The sequence below is a fragment of the Sphaeramia orbicularis genome, chromosome 10 (assembly GCF_902148855.1).
Source record: "Sphaeramia orbicularis chromosome 10, fSphaOr1.1, whole genome shotgun sequence".
Lineage (NCBI taxonomy): Eukaryota > Metazoa > Chordata > Actinopteri > Kurtiformes > Apogonidae > Sphaeramia > Sphaeramia orbicularis.
Window position 1 is genome coordinate 19,215,247 of NC_043966.1, and position 12,693 is coordinate 19,227,939.

At 39.2% G+C, this 12,693-nt stretch overlaps 1 protein-coding gene across 11 annotated transcripts in view; it reads left to right on the top strand.

Moving 5' to 3' along the window:
* Positions 1-12,693, top strand: part of atp8a1 (ATPase phospholipid transporting 8A1) — a 119,809-nt gene that overhangs the window by 25,133 nt on the left and 81,983 nt on the right. For all 11 annotated transcript variants that reach the window (XR_003936510.1, XR_003936512.1, XM_030146162.1 and 8 more), the window contains exons 3-4: positions 6,373-6,472; positions 7,775-7,873. Coding sequence is in view for 9 of the 11 variants with exons in the window: in XM_030146162.1 (XP_030002022.1) it covers positions 6,373-6,472; positions 7,775-7,873 (199 nt within the window). In the remaining 2 variants the exon portion in view is untranslated. The remainder of the gene's footprint in view (positions 1-6,372; positions 6,473-7,774; positions 7,874-12,693) is intronic.

Below are 12,693 nucleotides of genomic sequence, written 5' to 3' on the forward strand. Positions count from 1 at the left end.
TGCTGCATTTGTCCTCATTTCCTGGAGTGTCTTCTGTATCCTGTTGTTCCCCATAGAGGTTTGCTGTAGTTACAGCATTAAAGGTCAGGATTGTTTGGTCAGGTTGTCCTCTGTCAGGGAATATTACTGTTAGCATTCCTGCTGCATGAGCAACTTGAGATGTATATGTGCTTATACAGACACAGCTATGAACTGACTAATGAATAAACGAATGAAAAAGCTTATTATAGCAAATGTTACTATAGAAAGTTGCAGAATATAAATAGAATCTATTCTTACACCAGTTGTTTTGCCAGAAATTACTGACCTCTTAAAACTTGGATGCTGATTCTCCATTATTTTCCTTGTTTCGCTAAGCTTGTTTTGTTATAATGCTAATACTAGTAGCACATTAAGATTAGAGTTTAACGTTTAGATTTTGGATTTTAATGATTAACTCAGCAGTTATTCTTTTAATTAGCTTGACCTTTTCTGGGAATTTGATAGGATTGCTTTTCCTTAAGAATGGTAAAAAAAAATATTTAATTAGTAAAATGTCTTAGAAGGTGAGAATGGCAACACAATATTGGTCAAAACAGGAAAGACAAAAATAGAATGATAGAAAGTACTCAGTGTGAAGTGATCTGGGAATAGCTTCCAACAGCACTTGGCAGCAGTACATGTATACAGGGATAGGATGGATATGGCCTGTGATGCTACTCCAATTCAAATTGATTTGGCTTTGTTTTGAATGGTTCTGTACATAGTTTTAGCAAATAAATGTAATATCAAGGTTGAAAATAAAACTTTAACTGGTTCTGGCAATAAAATGATAACCTACTTAATTCTCCAAGCAGAGAGTGAGCTAGAGGGCTGCATCCATATCAATGCCTTTTTTACCTGCATTTGTTTCAGACCCATCACTAGCATCCAAATTATGAGTGTTTTTTTTTAATAATTCCAGAGGTTTGATGTGTTACTGCTTTATTTCATCAGTGAATTATACCTCTTGCTGATGACTTGACTTCAGTTTGGCCTTAGTCCTTGTAGTTTTTGAATTCCAGATCTACCCAGACAACCCCCCCAACCTTGTAGACCTAGCTTTGGGCAGCTCTAAAGATCTAATTTGTTGCTGTCTAAGAGTGACCTGTACAGACACAGGAGCAGGGTCTAATCTTATAGCAGACAACAAGCACCCACAGGTTTCTCTCTTCTCCTGCCACAGAGTCGTTTGTCGCTGTATAAATCTAATTCCAAAAGCACATATTTTGTGAGGCATATTGCACCCCAAGTATTGCATGCAGTATATGTTCCTAATGCTGGCTATCTATCAAAGAGATGCACACTCTTGCTCCATAACAGACATGCACCCTGGTGTTACTATTATGCCTGAGTTGCGGATTGTTTATTCAGCTGCACTCGGTTTTGGCAGAGACGCCTGAAATATAAAGGTGATTAATTGCAGAATTGTTCACAACTCATCCTATGGCAAACAAGATCGCCTGGGTTGACCGTGAGCCTGTTATGGAGCCGTTAAGTGCTGATATTGCATGTTTTGAGCGAAGCAAGCGACAACTGAGGCACGCATTGACAGAGACCCACTCGGCCACAAAACACACTCCCTGTAATCACAAGGTCATAAATAAAATATTAAATGCAGGATATTTTAAAAATGCTTTTGAAACATCCTGTACGCACAAACACTGCATACGTGCTTAGACAAACACACACACACCCACTCGTAAACATGCTGTCAAGTTGTTTGCATTACTCATACAACAGCACAAACTACAAATTCATCAAAGTTATAAGCGAATCTCCCTGTAACTTACCTTTATTTCCCTCAAGATTCTCCTAATTATGCTCCAGATGATTATTATATGCACATGACTGGTATTAAGTACATGAATGTACAGGAGCAACATGAATAATCTGCCTTTAAAACTGTCTTGTTGAGCCAGTCATTCAGCTCAGGTTGTGTGTTTGGTTCTATTTGTGTAAAACATTAGTTGGACATCAGTCATCCTTTATGCAAACTCAAACATTATACTGCATAGCCACCTGTTTGACCATACAACTACTAACCTATACAGGGTGGGGAAGCAAAATTTACAATATTTTGAGGCAGGGATTGAAAGACAGTGTATGACCAATTAGTTTATTGAAAGTCATGAGAATTTATTTGCCACAAGAAAATTGACATAATAGAAAATGTTTTTATTCTATGTGTCCTCCTTCTGTCTCAATAACTGCCTTCACACGCTTCCTGAAACTTGCGCAAGTGTTCCTCAAATATTCGCGTGACAACTTCTCCCATTCTTCTTTAATAGTATCTTCCAGACTTTCTTGTAATAGTTTTGCTCAGTCATTCTCTTCTTTACATTATAAACAGTCTTTATGGACACTCCAACTATTTTTGAAATCTCCTTTGGTGTGACAAGTGCATTCAGCAAATCACACACTCTTTGACGTTTGCTTTCCTGATTACTCATATGTGCAAAAGTTTCTGAAAAGGTATGGATCATAGTGTTAGGTATGATTATGACATCAATATATGTTTGGTTTCAAAACAATTGACGTAGTGCCTGCTGAGAAAAAACCCAAAATGTTCATTGTAAATTTTGCTTCCCCACCCTAATATGATTTCTGTGCATACTGTAGTACATTTAACCAGTAGAAGAAAAATGGTTCCTCATACAAAGCTTCTGTAAATGGCTGCAACATTATGTCTGAATTGTCTTTGATTGTATAAGCCTGAGTGGTTGGCTGATGGCCTCGGCTGATTTGATTTTCTCTTTTGTGGTTTAATATACGCTGGCCTTCGACTGGCAGTAACTGGCTACTTGAAGATGTATATAGTATATAAAAGTCTTACCGAACACTTTAATTCTGAGGAATGCACTTTCAATACATACAAGATCAAGTTCAGCAGTACACTCTTTAGTAACTAGTTTCTGTTTCTGTGTTTGTTTATATCAGAAATACTTGCACACATGAGCAAAACAGCCAGAGGATTTTCACTGAAGCTTATTCACTGTGAAAGTCTTCATCTGGCAACAGCTGGTTAACATTTTTGTTTCTATTTGAGGCCCGTGGCGACGCTGTCAGTGCCTACCATGGCCCACGACCCAGTCATTAGACAACATAATCTGCTGTTATTAAGTTTTATAAGTCGAGGGGCAGAATACACTCATTATTTGTTGGCCTCCCTCCAGGTATTCTGTTCTTTAGAAATCAGTGTTGTAAGACGGTACATTTTTAGAGAGGTTATTTAACAACATGATTTCATCACATTCAAATCAGGCACAAATACACTTGTGTTTCATATTTATATCAAGTACTGTTTGATTGTAGTTGAGTTTTAGGTGTTGTACATTTCTGCCTCAGAAAAAAAAATTAATCAAAGCACTCTATTAAAACCCAAAATGTCCTGTTACATGTTTAACCTGCACTGATCTATTACTGAGTATCATCATGGTCATCTTTGCCATGTGACCTGTTCCTGTATCAATCATCTGATTTACTTTACATTGATACTGAGACACATCCACAGAAATGCATAATTTTACTAGGGTGGTGCAGTGGATAGCACTGCAAAATATAGCTGGGATATGCTTCAGCACCCCCACGACCCTCTCGAGGATATAGCAGTTAAGAAGATGAATGAATGAATGAATGTAGAGCCAACAAATATTAAATATTCTACCTTGTTGTCCTTCTTAGTGCCTCAGATGTTTTCTAAAACTTGAAGAAATCTTCTCCAGACAAACATATGCTTGACAAACATAGTACTGTGGGGTGAATGTTAATGATCAGCCTTAAAAGTTCTTTTAAATGGGACTCCATGGCTTTAATCTAGACTGATGTGAGTGACTGGAGGAAGTAATCCTGTCATATCATCTTGATCCCCAAGCCATTGCCAGGAAATAAAATATAACATCCATTATCATCCATTAAGATTGTGTTAAATTAGTTCTTTATCTTACATTATATCAGTGAAGGAGCTAGACAGTGAACAGGAGCAACTAGATATGGAGACATGACATGACCGGAGACAGTAGATAGAAGTGAAGGAAAAAATCCTATGCTTATAGACAAAATGATAAACACATTGATTAAGACGTGATAAAGGCTTCACATTTAGACTATATCTGCCATCAGAGATTCATCATCTATTTCTTCGCATCTCGAGGGATAGGCTAAAGCGGTAACTACGCATTAGCTCAACCAGACTAATGCGTTTAATACCCAGTGGACTCACCTCTACTAACTATACTGTAAATGTACTCATGGTATTGTAAGTGGGTTTGGATGATATATGACAAAGTACTTAATTATAAATAGCAGGCTGCTGCCATATACACATTTGTAGACACTCATACTGTGTCTTTGTTGACTGTAGTATGATGAACCAGAAATGAGCCACATACTTTCTCATATTTGCATATGTCTTTCAGGTTTTATTTGTTTTTGGGTTTATAGTGGCACACCTCGAACATCCCATTAAAATGATAAGCGGCACTCATATGCAACTTGCAGTGTAGCCCTTGTATATTGTTTTATATAATGCAATTCTTCTTGTATCAAGGCACAAATTAGAATGAACCAACAACACTGAAGCCTCCTTCCTCTTTAGCTCACTCTGTGATATCTTTTTAATTTTCTCTTGTAAGGAACTGGCTTTTCCAACTTTCCCTCAAACAATCATTACACAACTAATGCCTAAGACATCTTTTTTTTTTTCAATACCATGACAGTGGACAATAATTCTTTTGCCTCATACTGTACCTGTTGCTGCTGATCTTGTCATGGTTTAAGTTATGACCAGACTACACTTGAGTCTAAATGCTTAAGCTAAATATTGATACTTACATTTGCGGTGGTAGTGTTGGTGGCTTGCTGTAGTAAATTAAAGACTGCCTCATGTGAACATCTCTGGGAAATCTGCTTGAAAATGACACCATGTAGCCTTAAAAATGTTAAGCTAAGGCTCTGAGGAGTTCAAGATGTCTTGTAGCTAAACACATACTGGTATATAATGAATTTCTGTGGATACTGAAGTGAAAATAGTAGCTCTTAGTGTGGTCTGTGTATCCTGATTTTTTGTTAAATAAGGTTGGAGTAGATACAGCATGCTAAAGACTAATAACTAGACTTTGTTGAATAAAACAGAGCTCTACAGTTTTTTCTCATCTTGACTCTTTTTCTGACACAGATCTTCATCAGACTGCTCAGTGAGGCTGGTATTACATTGTACTGTTGTCAGAACAATGCCTTGCTCTTACTCACCAGCTGTCACTCTGTCCCTCTCACTCACTGTCGACATCTCTTTACCAGGCAGAAAGGGTGACGGTGAAAGAGCAACTTTTTTCAGGAGCTGAATTTAATGCCATCCTGTGAAAAATACCGAAAAGTGCTTGCCATGTGTGATACAGTCAATGGAGTGAAATTGTAGTATCGCTGATGTTAAAATCCATATGCTTTAGCCCCTTTAGATGAGCTGCAGGCTATAGAGGCTGATATTCTGGCTTGTATATGTGTGATGGTGTTTGTGTACGGGTGAGTAAGCAAAGCGCTGCCAGTAGCTTGGCATACATCACAGCATATATCTTCCTACAAAGTGGCTGTTCTGACTGGCCCCTTAACGTGGCTGTAAATCAGACTGCTGGAGGTCTGACTCCCAGGCAGTTGATGGCTCCACCAGTCCCGATGTAAAACCATCGCCAACCTCCCCCAACCCTGCAACCCCACTGCAGCACTAGGAACATAGCTCACATCTGCCAGGAGATCCTCTTCCAGATCCCTGCTTCCTTCTGATTGTTCTTTATGACCACTGAGTCTATTGGTACTCACCCCTACCTCGGCGCTAGAACGAGTAAAGACAAAGAAGAGGTCGTCTTAATATAAAGACGACATGTAAATTTTACATCCCCCTTAGGTATTATGAATGAATGGTTTATTTTTGGTTTGCACAGTAATCACCACACACAGTACAACAACCACAATAAACACAAAAACCAAAAAAGGGATAGACTAGAAGCAAAAGCTTATTTTTTGCCTATCCTTTTCACCTGACTTACATTAAACTAAATGTGTACATCATCAGGGATTCGCATTATAACAAAATAATCAGTAACAACAAAACTACATCTACCATCTCCACTTAATATTCCTGAATGATCTTATACTTAAGACATTTTTTTAAACTATGTGAAAATTTGTGTTTATTTGTGTTTTTACATGAACCTCAGTAATGCTCATATTAAGACTCCATAGACTTATGTGTACCTCTGGGATGTTAAGAACTAACCGTTTTTCGTGTCTCTCTCTCTCTGTTTCCCCTCTTGCTTCTTCCTCCATCAATATTGGCTGGCTGTGTGATCTGGTCTTCAGCACTGCCAAATATAATGTCCTCACCTTCCTTCCACGATTCCTCTACTCGCAGTTCAGGAGGGCAGCCAATGCCTTCTTCCTCTTCATTGCACTCTTGCAGGTAAGATGTGTTGTTGTTGTCTCAATTTCTGTCATTACAAAACCAGGAGCCTGAGATATAGATCCGTTACCTCATTAACGTTAAATCACTGCCCCTCTCAGCTTGGGTTTTTTTGCCGTGTGACCTGTTGTTTTTTGCCGCTTGTCATGACCTAGACACCATCTCCAAAGGTCATGACTGTAATTTCATAGCATACATACACAGACATAGACGCTTTTATATATCCCGATGATGAATAATACATGTAATACTATGTGTGCCTCCGTTAGAAGCAAAGTAGATTTGCCTGCAGGTTCAACACGCTATACTGTTTGTCACATTCTTGGGTCCTTCACTGTACCACTACACACTGCAGAGAAAAATACTGCTTTGTGCTTTACTCAGCATGACTGGGACCTGGATAATGCAAACAAATACTCAAACTGATCTGGAGCATCAAGTAGAATAGCAGGGGTGGCGTAAAAAAAAACAACCTTGAGCATCAAATAAGCCTCTGCTGGGCTGAGAGTTTTGGCTCGACAGTCATGTTTTGATTACTGGCGCAGAACCGACACAAATCCCAGTAGTACTCGCACTAGTTTGATTGAAATGTTTGCAGACTGAAATAATTTAAGCCCGAAGGAAGTTTGCGGTTGTTTTGCTTGTATAGGTTGATTTTATTTCCCTCTTACGAACACTTAAATCCTCAACCACCAATCATTAGTACGTATCCGCAGCAAGCCAATCCATGTCTCAGGTGTTGAAAATTTAAGAGGCGCTGCATTCATGCTGAGAGGGTATCCTGTGTTAATGAAAGCTTGGAGGATGGAAATAAGCTCTATCCAGTGACCTTGAAGTGGGTGCTTTGAACAGCAGCCAGTGTGAATCTTCATTACTTGCCCTGTCGATGTGGCGACCTTGAATAAAACATCTATGCAGATGAGAGAGACTAGAGATCTATTTCCTTCAAGTTTCCTTTAAGCGGCACAAGAGAGGCTGTCTGCTGCAGTCTGCACTCGGCTTTAATGTCACTAATATTTGTAACACTGACAATTAAACCTTCAGCGGTGAGGAGCTGATTTCAATGTTATGAATAAAGTTGTTTATGTTAGATAGTGCCCCTTAAGTCTGGAACTTGGCTACACAAAGGGAGGGATGTGACACCAGTGATGAAATCCGCATCATTTTATTCATGTGCATGAAAAACAGTCAACAGTCTTGATGCCAAACTCCACTATGAGCTGACAAGACCCTCAGGGGCACAGTCATCCCCACAGTAAACGTGCTGTACAATTTTAATTTCTATTGCTTTGTTGTGTCCAGCAAATCCCAGATGTATCTCCCACCGGTCGATGGACAACGCTGGTGCCCCTTCTCTTCATCCTGGTGGTCGCTGCTGTTAAGGAGGTCATTGAGGATCTGGTAAGACAAAGCTCCATTCTCCATCATCGTTGTTTTCTTGGTTCCAGCACAGATTAGGCCTTTACCTCAGGATATCCCCAACATTAAATAAAGGTTGAATTAATTCTTGTTTTGTCAGGTCTTCTCAGTACCCTTAATTTATCAAAGTACTCCCTGATAGTTTGATGGATTGCTCTGTGTGACATATTCCAAAAAAAGCGTTTGTCATATATGCAGTTTAGAAAGTGATATTACCTGATAGCCATTATCTGACCTAGAAAACATTAATACTGAAGGCAATCAAGAAATGCATACATCAGCAGGACCCTGATTAAAAATCCTGGAGTCAGCAAGCGCATGAGGCAATCACCAAACATTTTAAGGCCAAATTTGCATTTTGTTAACAGGAACCTTTCCATCCCAACTATTACATCATGGCCCTCACTACTTGTATTTTATGCCATGAAGAAATTTTACTCTGGTGAAAACATATCCTTTATGATATAAGGTACCACTGTCAAAGTATTTTTTGTAATGCCCTGTATTTTAAATTTTTTTGTCATTCTCTTCTTCTGTGGTATATGCCAAACCAGCTTAAAGGTGCTTTACCGCCACCAACTGTTGATCTCGTGTCATGTAAGAATGTGCCAAGCAGCTGAATAAAGATCAAAACCTTATGTGAGAATTCAGAGCTGATATACTATAGATGGTGTGAAAACGATATTGTCACACATTCTTGCCATCCTGTTGTCTAAACCTGCTTTCATCCATCAAAATGTAATACTTGCCGTTTTAATTTTTATGAAGTAAGCCCCTCCCACTCGCATTAATTTAACAGAATTAGACCGCCCCCCCACAGAGGTTGTGTAGGGCTTTTCTCTCTCACAGTACGTCCTGATCTGTTCCCTGTGGAGCGGAGAGGAAGCAGTGATGGTTACATGGCCACAGCAGGATATTCCGCAACATATAGATGTGCAGTCAGACACAGTCATGCATAACACGCAGTCTCATTTCAGAGGTCACAGCTGTGTGTTCAGTCAATTATCCCAGATACTGAATGCACAAACGCTCACAAAACAAAACAACTGTCTGGTCTGAGTATATCTGAACAGATGCTTGAAAAAAATATTGCAAAAATTGTCTCCAGTTAAGGACATTTTTTTTTACTTCTTTCCATGGTTAAACAGAACAATACCTTTGCTCGTTATGCACAAATAATCCCCTTTAGGCCGTTTGAACTTAGTCAGAGGATGTTGCACGCTACTGTATTGCAGTGACCCTGCAATGCGATCCTCTGTGCAGGTCCCAGTGGACAGTTACTCTATACTATTAGCTTCTGTCTCGTACCGAAGGGGCCAGCACAGCACTTTTTCTCCTGGCCTGTTGTGAAAAACATGGGAATGGAGTGGTGATGACTCTGTCTTTATTGCTGAAGGTCACCTGCACACACGTCTGTTCTCTGCATTGCACTGTCCCTCACAAGTTGACCTGACAGGGCAACATCGACCCCTAACTTCATGAATCATGCACTATGGACACACACTGTACCGCACATACCTCACCTTGTTGCCTCCCATCTCTACTGCAGCAGACCTGGAGTGTTTTCTTCTGAGTAGTCCAGCTAAAATATCACACCCTCAAATTCAATACTATGAATCCTGTTTGGAGAGTAAATGCACTGTAGTGCACAATCCTAATACCTGAATTGAAATGGAAGAAGCAATCTCCACTCACCTGTGAGCTTTAAAATGACCAAAGCAAAACTGGTTATTGCACCACTGTGTGGTAAAACCTCCAGTGTTACAGCTCACTGTGTCATTAGGTTTATCTCGAAGCCAATTTAGCAAATTAATCAAGGTAACACTGCAGATATTTTACCCTTTTATCTTTTGCTGGATTCAGTTTTTTTCTTTCTAATGCTGAAGTCTACAGAGGCCTGATACTGCAGTATTTACTCATACCCTCTGTGTGCTATTCGCTCTCCACTGCACTGTGATTACACACATCATCTAAATACGGTACCTCTCCTTTTCACCATGTCCATCGGGACTGAAGGAAGGAGACAGAAAGAGACAGAGAGAATGTGAGAAGACTGGAACACTGCAAAAGTTGCAGAGTAATATAAGAATACGGTCCCTACTACATGTCTATGAATAGAGGGTCTGTACACTGAGAACTGATAGTATGGATGAATGAAATTAGCTGACAGCTCTTGCTCATGGGATGATGAATGAGCTTTATAAAGGTCTTTACTAGCAAACTTTTTTCTGGGCGTAGTGCAGCTGGTGAAAGGCTGGGCCACGTGACATAGCCAACCTATTCATTAGACACTACAGCATGTTGCAGGGATATTAAATCAAATTTGATTCAACTGGAGCTCGAAAAAAGGAGGGTGTAAACAGCAGAAAGGATAAGACTGGAAGAAACTGACATAGTCAGGGATAGGTGCTATGATGGCTATTTGTTGTTCTTATTTGCTGAAGAACTATGTTTTGTACAGCTTTTGACTTACATTGTTAGAATATATAGACAGTAACTCAAAATATTAAAACATAACTGCTCATTGATAGGGCCAACAAACCATGTCAGTTTTGCAAATGAGAGTGAAAGAAGTGTATGTGCAGGAAAAATAAACACTATTTGATCTAATAAAGCATCCTCGCTGTCCAGAGTAGTAGAGAAATCTTAGCAGACTTTTGCTACTTTAACTTAGATTCTGTGCAGAAATGCTTACGTGCACCCAAGTCTTATAATGTTAGGGAAAACCCTGATATTGCACTATAAATCAGTGAGATTGACTGAAAAAGTGCAGAGATAGCGAGGAATAAATGCATATGGATAAAAAAAGATGCAGGAGAAAACAAAAACCTTCAGAGCACATGCTGTTTATTTGATGCTTTAAATAGAAGAACGGCGTGCTGCAGGGTTTGATATGATTGAATGATTCCAACTATAGTATTAGACGAATGTTTTTTGACTTGAAGGTTGACAGTTCAAGTCCTCAGGTCATTAAGAAAGTCTGGCCAAAGACTGAGTGCCTCTCTCCTCCATTAACAGCCATATGTTGATCCAACCCACTTCACTGACAGCTGCTGCAGTAGAATTTCTCAGTGAGCAACTACGAGACTTTTAATATCCTCCAATATACACTACAATGTGCCAAATTACCCAAATTAGTTTTAAATTGAATTAGAATTAGACCAAATTAGAATAGATCCTCAAAGTAAACACATTATTAGGAGGGATATGAGTGAAAATGTCCTCAACATGCTAATCGAGCACAGCATACATTGCTTTTGGGAGCTACATTTTAAAACCCAGTGATTATTTCTGTGAGAAGGACTCAGCAACACATTATTACTCAGCATGATGCTAGTTGACAAGCTGTCCATTGGAATCAGCTGTTGAAGCCACAGTTGATTGCATGTCTGTTCAGCGAACAAGGAGGACATTAGGAGGGGGGGGGGGGTGCTGATTTGGATTTTAATGTACCCACACACACCAATGCACACAGCAGAGTTTGTTTACTTTGTAAGAAGACACTATCTAAATATAAAACATGTAAAGAGGACCTACTATGCTCATTTCAAGTTCATATTTTAGTTTTGGGAGTCTCTTAGAACAGATTTACCTGCTGCACTGCTCAAAAGATCCATTAAAAACCTATTCCACTTCCTTGAAACCCTTTAGATAGAAAAGTGTTCCAGCTATAACTTTTTACTTGGATCTTTTTTTGTAGAAAAGGGTTCTAGATGGAACAGTATTACATTTTTTTTTCTTTAGAATCCTGATAACTATTGAGTGTATCGTTTCAATCAAATCAAATAATGAACACATAAATAAAGAAACAAATAAAGACTTCTGTTATCCATCGGCCTGCATTGGAGCCAATTTTTGCTGTTGTGAATATACACAGTACTACCCAAAAGAATAAAAAAATCTCTCCTGACATGAACTATTTTATTTTAAGCAAATAGGAAATAGATTTCTATCGGATAATTATTGAAGTGATTAATATATTTCAGCTACAATAGGTTATTTACCCCTAATGCTGTATGTAGATTCTTTTTTTCTTAACAGCCATCTTGTCATACTGTGGGAAAAGGTCATGTGGCCTGATGAGTCCAGATTGACCCTGTTCTAAGGTGAAGAGATGTAAATGAAGCAATTACCCATCATGCCTGGTGCGTACAGTACAAGCCTTTGGGGGCAGTGTTAAGATCTCCAGTTGTTTCTATTGCTCAGGTCTCGGTTCAGCAATGTTATGTGTTCCAAAAATGAGGCATATAAATGTTGTTACATTGCATAAGCTTATGAATATAATACCACAGTAATGGAAAGCTAAAGGCAATCCAGTGAAATAATAGAGGGGTTTTTTGCCAGCCTGTTCGTAAACCATTCTCTCGGTGCTGATTAATGGTTGAGATTGTGTAGTCGTAGTAATAATAGTATGAACTCTACGCAGACATTGCTCTGGTCTTACCTTTTTGTAGTTTATAGCCGCTGTCTTTGATTTGCCCATTAACGTCCTCTCTCCATGACAGAGACTGCTCTAAAAGTGGAGGGGGAGGCTGATAAATCCAAGACTGTATTTTTATTGCCAGTTTTTCGCTCTGCCTTGTTTTTAATTCCCTGTTTTACCGAGGCAAGATGCCCACGTTGGAATCCACTTAAAGAATTCTCTCTCACTCACATTGCTTGGCTCCTTTTTACCCCTCAGCTGACCAGCATTGAAGGGGTATTGTAATCGTTTTGTCGTCTGTCTGTCCATTCGTCCATCCATCTGTCCGTCTGTCTGTCCATTTAGGCCAAGGGATATTAGTGCACGGCACGTTATTTTT